The sequence below is a fragment of the Rissa tridactyla genome, chromosome 4 (genome assembly GCF_028500815.1).
Source record: "Rissa tridactyla isolate bRisTri1 chromosome 4, bRisTri1.patW.cur.20221130, whole genome shotgun sequence".
NCBI lineage: Eukaryota > Metazoa > Chordata > Aves > Charadriiformes > Laridae > Rissa > Rissa tridactyla.
The window spans coordinates 8,463,531-8,481,930 of NC_071469.1; the positions used below are offsets into that span (position 1 = coordinate 8,463,531).

An 18,400-nucleotide genomic window follows, 5' to 3' on the forward strand; every position below is an offset into this window, starting at 1 on the left:
TCTAAATCCACTTTGTTTACAGGGCCTTCCTTTTGCTTATTTGTCCAACAAGATATTCAAACAAGGATTTTTAACATAAAATAACAAGGTGTGTGGTAGGCAGGTGCAGCACTTCCCTTGCACTTGGAATAGCCACATGTGACGGGGAACAGGCTCTCTCGTCACTGCTGGCAGGGATTCTGCTGCTAGGAGAAAATCATGAGCCAGAACCTCTGCCATGGGATCTGCAGCGTGGGACCTGTCTTAACTCCCTGTGTGGAAATCCACGCTCTAGAAGTTGTTTTGCAGGATAGATTGCACTCTCACCCTTCAAGCATTAAACAAAAGCAAGAATCTGCTGCTTCCACAATGTCCCCACTGTCCCGATATTTAAAAGAAAATAAATTAGAAGCTTCCAGTGCCACTACAACACCCTGATTGCAACGTATATCCATCTTTTTTGTCTGCTTCACAGCAAAGATCTCCCTCAGCGAGCAGTCTCCCTCCAGCCCAAGGTACTGTGGCAGGGAGCGCTGCTGCAGGAAGCATCCCTGGTCAGATCCCATCGCACAACTCCCACAACACAAGAAACACACAGTATATTGCGCATAGACGTGAAACCAAGTCAACTGTCACTCAGTATGACCGACCACTGAACAAACTACACAGGTAAAACTATAACGTAGAATCAGATCGTGGAATGAAAATTTCCGTTTACAGCTCTCAGCTACTGAAATGGGGCCTTACAATTAAAGTACTTGTTACTGAAGGCTTCTTTACATGATTAATACAGCATAAAAGAACATTAACATAGCATAAAAGAACATTAACATACGCGTGCATAAAAAAACAAATAATTTTCTTTCTTTCTCCCTCTCAGGGTTTACCACAGGGGACAGACTGACTCTACAAGGTGGTGTTTTAACAGCACGATTTCATCAATGAAGAAATAAGGTGAAGAAATAAATGTCCATCTCCTCCTTTCCTTGCCCCTCGGCTGATCCGTAAGCTCACTGCCCTCTCACCTGTGCTGCCCACCCCCGTAACCCACCACTGGTGAGGCTACACCAAGAAAGAAAGAACTGAAAGCAGCTAATTGGAAAAAAAAAAACAAAACCAACCAACCAAAAAACCCCATCAAAAACCACACCAAACAGCACCGAATGGACATTTTTAACCCAGACCATTTCAGTGGTATGACCTATACACCAGCCTCGCAAAAGGCCCTGCCAACGCTCCTGGGGAGGTAGCAAAGTATGTGGCACAGGGAGCAGCCAGGGAGCGGCAGGTTCAGCGCCGAAATCTGCGTATGGAGGAACTTCCAGCCCTGCAAGTAACCTACAGGTACGGCTTTCACATCCAGCCAGCCGGCGGTAATTGCCCGAGGCCCGTTCCTCGCACGGAGGGGCCGACTGATTGACTTTGGTAGGTATGGAGGCTGCTCGGGCAGCCTCCTCCCGCCAGCGCGAGAGGTAAAGGGTTTTATCACCAATTTAAACCAGACCTGGCTTCCATCTTGGGACAGGGCAATCTGGAAATCTAGTAACTAATAGGGCAATGGTGACAAAAAATTATTTTAAACCTGTCCTACATTTATAATAATAATAATATTGGCACTTTTACAGCATCAGCCTTCCAGGGATGTCAGAACATTTTTTTTAAAGGCAGGTTGATATTATTCCTTTTTACAATGACAAAAAGAGAGGTCAAAAATTTAATGAATTTTTGAGTGAGTTTAGCATAACGCGACTACACTGCATAAATACAACACGAGGGGCCTAAATCTGAGTTTTAATTACAAAACTGCAATCTCCAAGCTGTGCATCACCTCTGCATGAACTTTCAGCATGCTCCACTCAAGCATCTCAAAATGCTTTAAATATAAATGTATCTTCAGGAGAAAGTTTTAAATTTAAGTTCAGAATTTATTTTATGCTTAGATTTTGCAAAATCAGTAACTCAAAATCATTAAGATCAGTAGAAACCTGTCATTATTTAAACTCACACTGACATATGCGCTACCTCCAGTAAAACAGATTTCTTAATGACAGTTAAAAATAGCATCTTTGCAACTCGTCTTGCATTGTTCTATTGGAGGAGAGTCAGAAAATGCAATCAGTTAACAGCCCACTTCTTAAGTGGGGACTATTTATTTTGGGACAGCTGTACGGATTCTCACCTCCAGCTGTTTTCCTCCCGCGCCGCAGGGAGAGCTCAGCCGCTTCGGGGCAGCTGCTGAAGGGCTACTGCTGTTGGCTTAAGAAAAAACAGGTTTGTTTTACTTAAACGCGCCGGGTCGTGAACTGCTGCGTTTCATGGTGCCACTGAGGGACCAGCGAGGGAAAGGTGACTGAGACTGCACAGAGGTAAGCTGACTGTCAGCCGGTAAAAACCCCCGTGTCCAGAAGTAAAGCTCGAGCTTTAACTAGAGTCATTCAACATACTCATGTTTTCATGATTAGAGCTTAAAAGTAAATTGATTGTTTCAGGAAGTACTGGGTTTTTCCATTTATTTAGAAAAATAAGTAGTGAAAAGGAACTTAGGAGGTCATGAGCTATGTATGCTTTTGTAAGAAGCATTATCGATGGACAGAGCAACACTCTCCACCAAAACTACGATCCGCTATCACATCAGCATCAACCGAAATAGCCTGCCCAGTCACAGCAGGTATAGCTAACTAGCTTAAGACTGAATCTCTGTATTCTCTCAACCAGTGTTATTACATGTACGAACTCTGCTATTCTGTAAATGTCAAATGAGTCCATATTCCACTACTGCCAACTCTTTCCCCCTCCCCCTAAATATCACACACCTCACATGAAACCGAAGTTGAGAATATTACAAAGCAAATGCGTGATTTCCCACTAATCTCAGTGGGAGTTTATAAAACCCATTAAATGCAGGATGGTTTCCCCAAGAAAAAAAAAAAATACGCAAGATCCTATTTCTCAAGGTTAGTAGTCTAATAAGATCTCTGGGTTTTAACAATTTAAGGCTTCGTCACAGCTGAAAGTTTCTCCTTCTATGATTATACAGCTATATTTTTATATTATTATTATTATATATACACATTTACACATACTCATACACTTAAATACTTTATTCAACTATACGTATATATTTCTACTGATATAAAACTCTGTTTATACTCTTTGTTTTAAAATAAGAATACCCACATGGGGAATTACTCCAGTACAGAAAAGACAGTAAAATTATATAGTTACAGATTGTTCAATGTATCTCTAGGTATGAATAAACTAATTTAGAAGACTTCTGCTCCGGCACAGAAACCTCTGTCTTCCCTACTTCTGAATTTACTTCCCTACTACTGAATTTAAACCATACCAGCGTTCTAACGTGTACTCCAAGTATGCTAAAAACAAGCCACCGAGCCATTCTGGTGAGACTGGAGGAAAGCTAATGAACTCCTCTAAAGGGCTCAGCCTGCAGCAGCTCAGGCTACAGCTAGTTTATCCCCACAAAACTCCCTCGCCCACACCAGCTGGGCCTATTTAAACAGGCATTTTCCACAACAGATACACATAGTTTATTTCACCCTCCCCTTTTTTTCCCCCCCAGAAAGTAAATGGGGTGTTGTAACCAAACAGGAAGATTTTTCGCTCTGGTTAAAACCTACGAAAATAGTTTTCCACTTGGATTTGTCCCATTTTCTTCTGAGCTCCTTTCCATTGGTCTGAGGAAAAAAACGAGCGAGATGGGAAGGTTCCACCAAACTGAGCCTTAGTAATTCCTGTCAATTAAAATGGTTTAAAGACCCACTGTGGTGGCTGCTGCAGAGTTGCAGAGTTAGAAGAAAAAAAAAAAGTCTTACAAAAAAAAAAAAAAAGAGAGAACAACCTAAGCAAACGAAGAATATACCAAATGAATTAAATTATCTTCTAAGTTTGGTCATTTTTACTTTTTTTCTACTGTTTGTTTACAATAGTAGATATTTTCTCTCTCTCTCTCTACTTTGAGGCTGTGGTTTCGCAGGATGAAGCCCCGAAGCGTACCTGCTGCCATGCCAGCTCCTCCCGCCTCTGCCCTTCCCGTCCCCCGCCGGCACCCTACCGCTGCTCACTGCTATCGTTGGCACCGCTGACCGTAGCCTCATAGGGAACATCTCAAGGGTCTAAACAGGCTTAAAAGCTTTCTCTTCTCTTTCCTTTTCTAAAGCAAACAAACAACCAAAAAAAACCCTAACCTGATAATACTTGACAGCACTACACCGAAGGAACAAGAAGCATTTGTCTCCTGAAGTCACAATTCCCAACAAAAAATGGGAAAATATGAAGACTTTCAGAAGAATAATAATCTTTAAGAAGCAAAGGGAGGCATGTCATAATTGTGATTATTTTGCAGCTGCCCCTTAAAGCAGGGAACTAAGGTGATGCAGTTAATTAAAACTAACTGAAAGTAAACATGACTTGTACAAAGCATTCAAATACAGACATTTTATAACAACTTCAGAAACTAAGTGAAACCTGCGGGTGGGAGCATTGCTTCAAGATGACAAAATATTTAACATGATATCCCTTTATCCAAAATAATTGTACAGTAAAAATCGCCTTTAGAACACCTGTTCAAACATTAATTAGGAGAGAAATAAAATATAAACACAGGACAAAACTGATTGGAGAGTCATACTATACCAGAGCTTAAGTAACTGACAAAACTGCTGTCACAGACCAAGCAAAGGGAGCTTTAATGCACTGTTATTTACCTGATTTAAACAGATTGACTGAGAAGTGCTGGTGTAAAAATACATATAGAGATGACAAAAGAGAACTGCATCCCTGCTGATCGAACTACATGACACCGTCATGTGAAAGGCAGAAAATGAAAGCGGGAGAACAAGCGCAGGACACGTGTCCCACGGCACAGGCGGAGTAATGCCAGTAGTGCCTTAACCACCAGGTTTACGCTGGTGACGCTCCGCAGACTCTCCATCGACTCTGCGCGAGAGGGGAGTTGGGCCCGAAGGATACCAGAACCAGAAACGGCTCAGTGCATGCCAAGAATCCAGTTCTCTGGATCTCCAGATCTTGCACATCAAGATGCATACCCATGAAGAAATTACTTTTAAAAAACCTATTTTCTTCAGGAAATATTTCCTTATGCTGCATCCAGCCACTGATGTACAGTATGCAGCAGGGCCCTGTAACAATATATCGCCCTGCTATTCACATACATGTCATAACGCTCGGTTCCCGTGTTGCTTTTGCTCCTTTCTTATCATCCCATGATTTTTTAAATAATTTTTTCACTAGAGAAGAATAAAACTTCCTCAAGATCCCTCTTAGAAAAAGGAAAACTACAAACGCATGTATTACTTCAAGACAGCAAAAAAATCAAAGCAGGCTGTAAAACCAAATCAAATCAAACAACCCTGGCAGCTGCAGCAATGTGGCACTGGCAAAGATACAACAGGGTAAAAAAGAGCATGGTTTCTTTGTTAATACTGCTTTTGGGACTACATTTTTACCAATTTTCCGTTCAGGTTTCTCGCTTGATGACATCCCCTCTCAGAAACACGCACAACGCTTCCATTACAAAACATTGGGAAGGCAAATAAGGACCCCTTCTGAGGCCACCACACCATCTAAGTCCCTCCTCCCCAGAAATAATGGTACGGTTCTCGCCATCACACAAACCGCAGCCACAGTCATACCACAGTCATATCATCTTCACTTCCTCGCTTTCCTCCACCCCCAACTCTAAACACCCGGAAGGATCCTGTTATTTTTTCCTCAACAGGCTTTCTAAAACCCATCATTTGCCACCCAGACCTACACCTGAGCTCACCTCCTGCTCCGCAACGTTGTTTTCTTTGCTTCCATTGTAAATCTGAGACTAAACAATCCCCTTCCAATTGTTCTAAATTTTGACCTCCCATTTAGTATGCCACGCCTTTCCTTGAAACCAAATTACTGATTTTAAGAAAGCTACAGTATTTCTGAGTAATTTCCGAGTTAAAAATCCTTTAAAATACTGTCACTGTATTGTACTTTATAGTTTCAGTATTTATTTCAATGACACATTTTCTTCAAACCAGTAAAATATCTTTTTACGACATCTGTCAAGTCCATATCGTTTAAGACATACACAAATTAGCTGTATAAATGTTTGTGAGTTTTTGAAACAAAACACGAGCAATTTTTACAACGTTGAATGCCACACTCAGTCGGTCCTAAAATCAGCTCCCACTGAAATCAATGTCACTAAGAAGGGGCTCTTTTAAACTGCTTTCTGCATTTCTTTTGTTTGTTCTGACATGTCCTTAATGTCAGTCAGAAGTGCAGTCTGGAGTGCAAAACATGCAACAGAAATTTGCTGACAAAAGGTCTGAAAAGGGCATGAAGAAATGGAAACTTTTCTAAAAGAAGAGTTACATCATCGCCGTAGTAATAAATCAAATGTAATTAACGAAAACTTTTTCCACCTTGAAAAGCCACAGGCAGGACAGACGCTCTTCAGCATCCTTCCTAAAGTTGCCTTTAGGAAGATTGTAACCACAAGAAATCCTATTAGAAGGTGCTGAACTCCTACATTGTGACTCTTCCGGCAGGCTTCTACATAACAAAAATGCAATGAAGTACCATACAACTTTTTCCCCCTTATTATGCAAAATCCTTATCAAATTCAATGGTGTGACATCGTCCAAAATCCTGACTAACAATGGCGCGCAGGAGGTCAAGAGATGTCGTCTTTGTTTTAGTTTCACGTGCTTTGCAGTCTATTAATGTTAACAAAAAAAAAAAAAAGAACCTTCACAGAAATAACCGATAAAGATCAAACTTAACTAAACAATGGGAAGGAAATTCAGAGTTAAAACTGGTACTTAGCTCTTAAGGCAAACCATTGTGCCTGGGCACCGCGCAGCGGAATGATCCCGCGGGTCACACAATCCCCAGGAATAACAAGGTGAGGTAAGAAGCCGGCAGCTCCCCGCTTCCCATGCTTTGCTTGGTTTAAGCTCGGGGCAGGGACGCCGGTTTTAAGGCGGTTATTTGTATTTCTTGGGAGGAACCACCGGGCAGCCCCCGACTCCTTTGTGCGGCGGGTTGCGAGTGGAATGCAGCATGCGGCACACGTTCCACTCGCAACCGGGAGGACAAAGGATTCAGTGATCGGGGGGGGGACAATTAGTCCCAATTAGGCCTATTTCGCAGCTGAGTGTAAGGGCTGGGGGAAGGGAGCTTAAATTTTAAAGCAATGGGTCCCTCAGGCGAGTTAAAGCGAGATCAGTAAAGTGACAAGTTTCAGAAAATGTACCCTATTAGTCATCGTCGGGGCAAGTTTCCCGAAGTCGGTGGCACGGCGCCTCAGGCAGCAAGAGTTATCTCCAGGAGATGATGGAGCAGTGTTTCCCAAACACGCCGTGGAAGAAATTTGATAACCATTTTGCCTATTAGCTAATGTGACTAACCAATTTTTCCAGTTTTCAACCCACTCCTCCAGCAGCCATCTCAGCTCCGAGGCACACTTTTGCAGGCGCACAGGCAGGCACACACAAAGGCCACGTCAGGAATACTCACATATGCACATGCGGAGGCTGGAACCTGCTCTGATTGATGTTGTAGTGCGTGAACGCCTGCGTTGGGTTGGAGCTGTATTCATCCACCGTAATGGTAACTTTGCCTTGTGAAGGAATTCCATGAGCCATCCTTCCTCCTTATGGACATGAGCAGCTCACAACTTCCCAAGGCCAGGAGCGGGGTAGGGCATCGTGTTCCAGGCGGCTCCCGACTCCCAGCAGCTCCTCATCAACTCCACGGACCTCTGCCAGGAGAGAAAGACAGCACACACTGCTAGCAACTCAAAGGAGACGTGAACATACACAGACACATCACTCCAGCCTCTCCCCACTTCCATTCAAAGATCTTTTTCTATGTTTTTGATGTACCCATCCCCCAACTCTCTAAGTGTTACTATTCACATTTTTTCTTTAATTACCTCATCATTTAACTCCATCATCATTAAACACATCCAAAGGACGAATGCTTAAAGTAAGGCTCTACCTTCGGGGGGGTTGGGGAATCTGTGTTGAAAGCTCCAGTTAAATACTCCACATTTACTATTCTTTATTTTAAATAACATCTTGTGCTAGTTGCAACCATGAAAATTAACAAGTGGACCCAGTTTTCTGAAGGACAAATGGCTCTCCCCAAATACGCACGCCTGTTTTCAAGGCCCTGTTTCAGCTTTACAAAATAAGTTACATCTGAGAGACTTACAAGAAGCCGATGCAAAGCAGAAAGAAAATTTTGCAGTTGCAGAGCAAAAGGTACACCCAAATACTTTTGAATCAAAGCATTTATCCATCCTGAGAACTGCTAGTATCCAGACAACATTAGCAAAATATCCATGTTATAGCACGCTAGCGATGAAACTGGTTTGGATTCCTCACCAGACAGTAAGTAATGATTTATCTGACAGATTTAAGTGCGATTTTCTGCATAAATATTTCTGCATAAGATGAAAGAAATATGCTCTTCCCTCTCTAGGCATCCCTATCTTTTTCACTTCTTCAAAGTGCTCTTAAACATATTTTGCATTAAGACTGGAAGCGTTCTATAATATGAGCGCAAGCCCGATAGCCAGAAACTTCCCAAACCTGATCTCTGTTGAGTTCCCCGCACAGAATCTGAGCTTCAATTTCTTCAATCGATAAACTGGGGATACCTCAGCTGCCTTCCTTTCAGAGGGACTTTGTGAGAATTGATCAGCTGATGTTCGAAGAACACTTTCAAGCTGAGCAACTCTTTAAAAGCCCAGTTTACGAGGCAGAGCCTCAGCTGGGGCACGCTGTCCTAGCTGCAAGGACTTGCATGAAACCAGGACACTTTGCATCAGTTGATCCCCCCCCACTTTAGTCGCCAGACACAATAGTGGATTTTTTCATATCTGTGTGTAATTCACAAAAGTAAACCGGTGCTTACTGGGAAGACAAAGAGATAGGTAAGCGAAGAGAATGACTTGAGCCCTAAGCATCAAACTAAGCAGTATTTTTCCAGTGTGATTTTCCTGGACTTCTCTTAGCTCCCAGATAGAAATGTGTTTGCCATGTGTAACGTTAAACATTTGGAATCTTTGATTTGTATTCAAAATATATTTTTAATACAAAGACTAATTTCCAGTTTGGCATGAGGAATGATGAAAATGCCCTGCAAATGGCAGATGGCCTGCTATAGGCCATTTATTTTACTATTTTACAACCTCAGGCCTATGTAGGCTTCCATATGTTAGTTGGGTTAAGACATTCTGCAGCCTTCATTCCAGTAATTGGGTTCTATCCTTCATCTTCTTTATCATTGGAGGGGGGAAGAAAAAAAAAAAGCCAACAATGAAACTAAACCATAAAGTTCCCATTTGAAACCCAAGTCACTAGTGAGACAGTACATCTCCGTAACTAAGGTCATGGTCTGGTCTTTGCACTAATCCTCTCTCCTAAGAATAAGCACAATAGTTTCAGGAGGAAAAATCGGCAAGGTGAGCTTTACTAAACCAAATCCTTGCTGTGTTGGAAGTGATGTAAGATGTGTGCAACAACTGCTCACAAATCGTAATGTAGTGGTTACCATACCAAGTTTGCAGCTGTTTCCTTAATTTCCCTTACAATTATATTTTAGTGTTATTTTGCATAACAGTAAAACACAACACCTGCTTCAAATTGCAGTCCTGTTCCAAGTACTGTAATTCTTTTGAGATAGGAACTACCAAGAGTGTGCAACACAGAGCAGCATAATTGCCTTGCACTGAAAAGTAAAGACAAATGAAAACATCTTCCTGTTAGAGAAATGACTGTCATTAACAAGAATGCTAGCCATCAAAGCTCCCAGGAAAAAAAGATTTAAGTTTTTCTTTTACCCAGCAAGAACTTCAGCGTCTGCATAAATTAAGAAGTAGTGTGAAAATTACATGTCTAATGTTATTTTTTCATCATTAAAAGCTACAATATAAAACAACACGTTAAACCAGCAACAAAAATATACTTGGGCTTTCAGAAAAGCTAAATCACACTATTTTCAGTAATCTAGCATAAGAAAGGTCAAAACATTGAATTTCATATTATAGTTCACTCATGGAAAAAAATCCAATTTGTTCATGAGAGTGAATTATACATAAAGATAATAAGCATTTTTTACAAGGTTTATAACAACCCATGTAACAAAAAGAAATTACAACTAACCGGCATAAAACAAATGATAAGAGGATACTTGAATAGCTGTATTAAATACTTTAAGGTTGACTTTCAATAAGATTATAAGTATATAAGCTGCAATTGCTTTCCATTGTTCCAATCTTTAATCTTAAGAATAAATCTCTATACTTAAATTAAGGCAAAGCCGAACAAAGCATCCTTTTAAAACGAAGTTCAACAACAAATGCTGGACTGGAAAATAAGTAAAATTTGAAAGTGGCTTCTGTGTCCATTCTCTAATTTCCATTTAGTGCTCTACAGAGTACTATAGCTCACCTACCAGAAGCATCTAATTATTACCTTCTTTACTGTGAACTTCTGTGAAGAAAATATCCAAAAGGAGCTGAGCACTTCAAAACTTCAAAACCAAATTTATTTTAGGCCCAAGATTTAAAAAAAAAATAAAAATCAAAAGAGCTACTTTGAATCACTACTGTTCTTCTTCCTCCAACTGCAATCACTCTTTGAAGATTACATACAGGAGATGAGTACAAAAGAATAAAAGTTGTATTATTTTTCACATCTGTCAAGTAAAACAACGTGCAATATCTTCCACGCCTTATGTGTCAGTTTTGAGTAAGAATGACTATATTAAAAACCTAAACGAAGATTTTTTTTTTTTTTTAGCATGTTACGTTTTCCCAAATACAGCTGTTACCCTGGGAGCAACAAACCTTCTCCAGGGTGGATTTGCACCGACAGCGAGAGGAGATGTGCTATTGTACACATCTGCCCAGCTTTACAGGTACACACCGGCTCACACTAACTTCAGCGCAGCTAATTTTATATCACTATACTACCGCCGTGTCAAAAAAACCTTATCGCTAAATATGCACAGATAAGTAATTTTAAAACGCAACGTTCCATTTCAGGGAGAGGTAAAGGGGCAAGCTCTCCGTATGCACACGCACACACAGGCACGCGAAAAACGCATTTCCCCCCGATAAAAGATTTACGCCTTCCTCATCTGAATGTCAGAAATTCGCCTTCTGGCGGGTCTCGCCTCGGAAAAGGGAATTTTGAAAGGCAGGAGGCGGAAAGGGTTAATTCCGTGTCAACACCTTCTGTGGCTACATCCACTATCCCGACACTGTTACAGCAACAAAACACGTTACACCCACCCGGAGCGCGGGCACCGGCCGCCGCAACACACACACGCACCCCCCCGAGATCCGGCGGCCCCCCCCCGCACCCCCGATGTGTTACCCCGCGCCCCGGGGGGTCACTGAGCAACTGCCCCGACAGCCCCCGCGATGCTGCGCCGCAGTTTGCGGCCAACTCCGGGCTCCAGCCTCCCCACCGAGCCCAAGGCGGAGGCACCGGGGGGAGCTGCACCCCGACCCCCCCATCCCCCCGCCCCACACACCGACCTCCGGTACCTGGGCTCCCCGACGCTCCCCACCTCCGCCCGCCGCCGGCTCCCGGGCCGCCCCGGCCGCGGCCCCGCGGGGCGCCGGGCTCGCCCCCCCCCCCCCCGGTGATTGATGGCTCTTGGTGGCCAATGGCTCCGGCGCGGCCCCGTCCCGGCGTGTGCCGCAGCCCCCGCCCCGCGCCCCCTGCCCGCCCCGGCTCCCCCCCCTCCGACCCCCGCTTGCCACCGAGGGGGCATCGCTGCGATTTTTGTGCGGTACGTGCCATGGCGCACAAAGTTCACATCACAACCACCACCACCACCTCCCCCCCCAGTCGCTACAGAACCGAAATGATTTTTTTTTAGTGGGGGGAGGATGCTCGGGGGAGGGATGCAATAAACTCCACAGCGGGGGCCGGGGAAGAGAGGGGGGGATGCCCGCTGCTTTTTATTCCGGCAGTGCCAACCGCGCCGTCCCCCGCACCTCGCCCCCACCCCCGGAAGGTTTCCGAGTGCTTGAGGCCTCCGGGATCAGGGTTTCAAAGCGGGTTCTCCCGCCGGTGAAACGGAGAGGCGAAACTCCGCCGGGGAACGGCAGAGCAGAGCGTTACCCTCCTTACTTTTGCGGCGTGTGTCGTGTCCCCCCCCCCCACCATCATCCACCCACCCCCGCGTCCCTCCGCGCCGGGAGCCCCGTCCCCCCGCCGGCTGCTCGCCGCTGCCGCCCGCCCGCTGGCCCCAGCCAGCACAATGCTCCCCGGCCTACCCTCCCGGCCCCGCCGCGCCGCCCCCCGCCCCGACCCCCGAGCCGGCAGCCGGCACACCGCCTGCCGCCCCCAGCCCGCTTCCAGCCCTGCAACCCCCCCCCCTCCCCCCGGCACCACCACCACCATCCCCTTCCCCCGGCCAAGGAGCGCGGCGGAGGGCAGCGGGGGCACGGCCTGGGGGAGGAGGGCAGGGCAGGCTGGCTCGGCGCCGCCGAAAAAGCCGCCCGGGCTGCGGGGAAACGCCGCCGCCGCCGCCTCACCGACCCGACCCGACTCGACCCAGCGGGCTTCAGGGCGGTCACGCCGGGGGGAGGCAGGGAGAGCGGGGCGGGCGGCCAGTTTTATCCTTATTATTGTTTGCGGGAGGCTGGCCCCGCCGCCGCCGGAGCTCCTGCCCGCCACCCCCCCCTCCTCCGCTCTCGTCCATGACACGGCACCTCTAACCCGCCGCTTTGTGCGCCGCTGCCCCCCGCCGAGCCCCCCCCCGCCCCCCCAGACACCGACCCGGGGCCGCTCACCTTCCCTCCGCCGGCTGCCGCTGCGGGCGGGTCGGGGATGCCTTCAGCGCGGGCAGCGGGGCCGCTCCATGGGGCTGCGGGGGCGCGGCCGGGGCAGAGCCTGCGCCCGACCCCGCGGCGGTGCCCGGCGGCGGCGGCGGCCTGGGTCCGGGTGCGGGTCCGGGTGCGGGGCGGCGGCGAGGGCGGGCGCGGTGCAGTGAGCGGGGCTGCCACTGGGGTCAGGGAGCAGGCACCAGGAAACACGGCGGCCACGGAGCGCTGCTCGCACACACACACACACACACAGACACACACGCACAGCTCCTCCCGCTGCCTCGCACTTCACCCCCCCGGGCAGGGAGGGAGGAGGGAGGAATCGCTGCTGCATTTCCCAAGTGCGGCGCAGCCTCCCCCCCGCCGAGCCGGCAGCAGAGGCCGGCGGGAGCAGCGGCTCTGCCGGGGTCAAGGTGGGGGGGGGGGGCGGGATGTCGGCTGCCACGGCCCCGGGGGAGCGGGGAGGGCAGTGTCGGGACCCCGCCGGGACCCCCCCCCGCCCCCCGCCGCCCCGGGGCAGCGCCCGGGAGGCCGCGGCAGGCGCCCGGCTCGCACCCGGTACAGACCCGCCGCGCACCGCCGCTCGGCTCTTCCCCGGCCTCACGAAAAAATAAAATAAATAAACAACAACAACAACAATTTAAAATAATAATAACAATAATCCTCGAAACAGGTTTGGCCGTCTCCCGCACCTTTTTCATCATTAGGTATTAATGCGGTGCTCTGCTCCTTCTGTAGATAAGCCAAGCTCGGCGACCAGGAAAAAACATAAAGAAACAGTACTGTAGGGTTAGCCTGTGAGGCTGAACATTATCTTAGGGTAATTGGGGCTTTTCTATGGAGAGGTAGAATCAGGGAGGTTGCTGTTGTCTTTTTTTTTTTTTTGTCTTTTTTTTCCCCCCGAAATACATAGCAATTATGTCAACAGCCACGACAGTAACAATGTAAAGATTAGAGGTGTTTATTCTCTTACTTTCAAGACAGCAAACGGAAGGGGGGACTTCCACAGTCATACACTTACAATGGGGAGAAAAAAGAAGAAAAGAATTCCAAATAATTCGGAATAATCGAGCTGACAGAAAATAAAAGCTCCTAACAGGCCTCTAAGAGTAAGTAGTGTCCTACATATTTTAAGTAAGTAATTTTGACTCTGGCCAACCTTTGGATATGCATGGCAAGTAGGCAGGTTTTTCTTTGTTGTTGAAAACAATGAGAAGGGTCCCCAGTATTGCCAAACAGAAATCCACTAGGATGGACTGTCCTGTTTAGAAGCATGGCAAATTAAGAAAAATCAACCTGAAAAAAAAAAGGTTAAATAGTATAATTTTTTCCAAATTTGATATTAGACCTTTCAGTCTGATTTTTTTTCACTATTGTCATTTCCCCTTTTAATAGAAGTACCCACTGTGAACTGCCAAAGGAAAATTTCTGTTTCAGACAAAATGACGCAGTGGTGAGTCCTCCTCCTCACCAAATCAAAGCAAGATTTCCAGGGAATCTTTGCCTGGAATGGTGTCTGAGGACGCAGTTTAACAAAGGTTTTCAGCTGACTTACTCTGACAGTGCTGTAAAAGAAGCAACCCAGCATTCATCCCCCTTACCTCACCTGCACTAGCCCTCGTGTGGGAACCCCACATGGGAAACCGATCCAGTTAGCACCAGGGAAAAGCAGCCTGTTTCGGTGTGGGTCAGTCTCCTCATTCGATCCAGTTCATAACTGCACAAATGTTTCTGCTGGAAGAAGGCAGGGAGCGAGATGAGCAACTGGGGACACAAAGAGGACAGGATAGCTTCATTGGTACCATTGACAGCTTAAATACAAAAACATGGGTGGGTGAGGGTGAGGAGGAGCAGGTTTGATCCTGAACCTACCGCATCCCTTCTCTGCTGTTGCAGCAGAAGGACTTTTCCTGTATTTGTGTCCTCTTACCACACCTAGAGCCCCCAGCACTACAAAAATGAGCTTTTAGCACAGAGGGAAAAACAGGGTAGAAGCCTGGGTAGGTGATTGGACTGGGAATTAGAAAGCTCAAAGACCTTCTCTTTGATACCTTCTATGGTGAGAGACAAATCAGTGTCTCTGTGTCCTAGTACTGAAATAAGCCTTTACCTAATTCCATTAATCCTTATATAAAGCCAGGTATGTGGCCTGAAAGTTAGCGGTACTTGGGTTTTGCTCATGTGAATCCAGAGTGGGACCTGATTGTAAGGTCACATCTTTTTCACAGTACTAAAAGTTCAGCAGCAACACCAAGCTGTAATACAGTCATCGGGAGCAATGTTTTTAATATATGCCTTGACAAACTCTGAAACATTTTCTGTCAAGAGCACATAACGAAACTCTTCCTTTTTATAAACTACTTGTTTTCTGCTTCCCCGAGAACAGGATGCTTTCCAAAGATGTACCCACTTTCAGAAATCTGTTGGCCCTGGAGTTGCTAAAAGAAGGAAAAAATATTTTTCTTAAATGGATTAAAGGGTTTTCTGAGGAAAAGAGTTGCATTTTGTTGGCTTTCTGCTCTAATTCACAAGCGCAGCGTCAAAAAGCAAGTCTGTAAGTACAGAAAACATCTTTATTTTGGCTGGAATGTGTACTTACTAATATACACTTGACAAGAGGATCTCAGAGATAAATTTGAAAACTTAAAAAGTAAACAAGCTGGGTTTTTGTGTCACAGGACTGATTTTTCTAGTTGGGTGAAATTCAAAACAGTGAACAAGCAGCTTTTGTTTACTTTAATACTTCCTATTTGTAATGTTAAAAGTGTACGTTATACATGAAACCTTAGTCATATTCAGAGTTTGCTCTGGATTTTGTTTTTTCATTTTTACAAAGCCAAAGTGAGTATCATCAAATGTACAGATGCAGCCGATGCATGTTAAAAAATAGAAAACACTATCACAAAAAGCATACAGATTCTTCAAAAATCTGTTACGTGATCTCTAATACACCGTGTCCCGTTTCTGCCAATCACAAGGAAGAGCTAACAACTTTTGAGACACAGTGTCCAGAGTGAACTACAGACACCCGTCTCACTTTGTTTTTTACTTTGGGAAAAATCTTCCCTAAGTATATGTGAAGTAATACAAGAAAGGTATCATTTAAAGTCCACCTCTGAGAACTCATTCCTTAAATAATAAGATTTTTTGAGTGACCTTCTACGCAGAAAGGAATTTTAAAAAACCCTAAAACCCTTTCAAAGTGTGTATCATGACATCGGTCTGTGGTAACAGTACCGGCCCGACACAGATCCTACCTGGTCAGGAGGTACTACGTCACGCGATGCGTTCCTGGGCTCCACAGCCTGCTGCATGTTGCTCGTTGAGGGTCCTCCCAGAGCAAGCTACCTCAAGAATATTCCATCATTTGGCCGAAGGAGGGAAGACCTGATTACAAGACCGTGTCTCACTGTATAAAACAATCAACAATGCTACTTTAAGGGTGTTTCCACAACTCCCCTGCTGCTCTGCTTCCCCCACTTCTGCTCCCGTAATTCAGGGATACAAACCATACAAGAAGAACAAATTCAGGTTTTAAAAAAGCCTCCTTCCAAAAAGGCAGACCGGGTTTTAGGGCAGATCAATTCCCCAGTCTAGTCCACAGCACAACCTCTTGAATGCCTATGCTGGCATAATACAGAGTGGCACAGTTTGCAGCGCAGGACCAAGGCTGGCACAAGGTATGCTACAGTTTCCTAAAAAGTTAGGTCAGTGTTTCACACTATCTTTTTGTTCAGACACAGTATCAAAGGGGTTTTGTTTGTTTTAATACATGTATTTCCTGGATTTTTAGCCATTTTAAGACCAGAGCGGCGAGGGTTTTCATTTGTATTGCAGACAGAATTCAGTTTCAGCCTGCAGCGACTAGAGCACGCTGGTACGCTACAGTTACCTACAGTACCAAACAATGCATATTTTGATTTGTTAACATTTTAAGAAAGTAGAGTTTGATCCAGTGGACAACGACTGGAGGCAATCTACGCTGAAAGTCACTGGACTCACCATATCCCAATACGGACCACTGCAATTCTGACAAAAACTGCATCTTAACAGGCTTGTTCCCCTCATTAAAGTAGAAATTCTTCAGTAAGCCTGGAACCGAAGACAACTGGAGAAAACCGTGTTAGTTTAGGCTTCATGCCCCACTGAGCAGATATTACTTCCCAAATCTGCAGAAGATAGTTGGATAGATTAAAAGTTCCCCATTGCTCTCTCCCTCCATTTGTGGCCTGTAAGTCACAGAGCATTTAGTGCGCATGCTGGCCATCACTAGGAAAACAACAGAAAAACGTATTAGATATAACAAACAAACAAAAAGCCCCGCCCCAGGATCCCAATTTTGAAGATACAAACTGTTTTTTTATCTCTCAGAGCTTCTTTCCCTTAAGAAAATCACAAACTGGAACTAGTATCTAATTAAACCCTAAACACTGATTTAAAAAAAAAATGCCTCTTGTCTTTCGATTTTTGTAATCTCTGCTGTTACAAATTTTTATCAGCCTTTTTCTCTCACAAATACGGGCCCATACACTAACCTGTTCAATGCTCCAGCAAACGCTGCATCTTCAGGAAGAATCCGTGGCCTCTCCACAGAAGCGCACCAGCTTTTTGAGAAAGAGGACAATTCTCCAAAGGAAGTGAAACTGGAGCCTCCTATCAGAATCTGCAGAGAGAGAGGAGCACATCATTCCAATGCTGATAGAGCATCAGGTAAGACTTCTGAAGGAAATATCACTAGTTGTCCTCTGGGCATTCTTTTTATATTCGATGGACCAGAACATTGTCACAGGATAATGGTTGTCTGCTGCCTTGCCCCTATTAAATTAAATTAAATATTTGATTGGAACTTTCCTACTTGCTCTCTGTAGAAATAAAAAGTGATGCAAAAAAGCTGTAGGTGAATCATTTGCCCTTCTAAAAACTCCCAGTGTAACTGCTCGTCAAGGTACCTAGAGAAGAAACCGTTCCTTTTCTTTTTTTTTTTTGTTTGTTTTGAATATTCCACCAAACATTCTTTTTTCAAAGTTGGGAAGGATGAATGGGTGATTTATTCCTTCATAATAGAGGAGGCAGTGACTTCAGTTTGTATGTGTATAAAGATGCGGGTATTGTTTGATGTGCAGCAGTTACTGCAAAGACATTACAGCAGGAACTCCCAGATACCGAAGGCTCAGGGCACTAAAGGTTTTTGGTGGTCACCTTCTGGTCAATGAGCTGTGGCAGGGAATATGCAACTGTGGGAGTAATGTGAGGTGTTCAAATATCCTGTTTACTGCATACCAGTTTACCTGTTTAGGAGAAGGTGGGTGCCTTTTTCCTCAAGTGGTCATTTTATCGCTTGTCTACAATGCATTGAGTCAAAGCCAATGCATGAGAAAATCTTCAGTTTAATGCAGCTTCAGTTCAGGTGCTTAAAGCTCACGGTACCAAATAATTCCAAAACTTCAAGTTCTGTCAGGAAACAGGCATTTAGTACTACAGTAAAGTGTATTACAAACCTCTCTTCTCCTTGACCTTTAACTTACTCAACAGCTCCCTTCCCTCTTC

General features: G+C 45.2%; 1 protein-coding gene across 3 annotated transcripts in view; it reads right to left on the minus strand.

Annotated features, from left to right (window-relative positions):
• MPPED2 (metallophosphoesterase domain containing 2) overlaps positions 1 to 13,115 on the minus strand; it is a 109,522-nt gene extending 96,407 nt beyond the window's left edge. Inside the window, exons 1-2 of one of the 3 annotated variants that reach the window (XM_054201085.1) lie at positions 12,821 to 13,115; positions 7,519 to 7,762 (exon numbers count right to left, since the gene is read on the minus strand). In XM_054201085.1, coding sequence (XP_054057060.1) covers positions 7,519 to 7,646 — 128 coding nt within the window. In that variant the 5' untranslated portion in view covers positions 7,647 to 7,762; positions 12,821 to 13,115. Of the gene's footprint in view, positions 1 to 7,518; positions 7,763 to 11,563; positions 11,592 to 12,566; positions 12,588 to 12,820 lie in introns of those variants that run through there. The other 2 variants (XM_054201088.1, XM_054201087.1) reach the window with 2 other exon arrangements.
• Between the last annotated feature and the right edge of the window lie 5,285 nt (positions 13,116 to 18,400).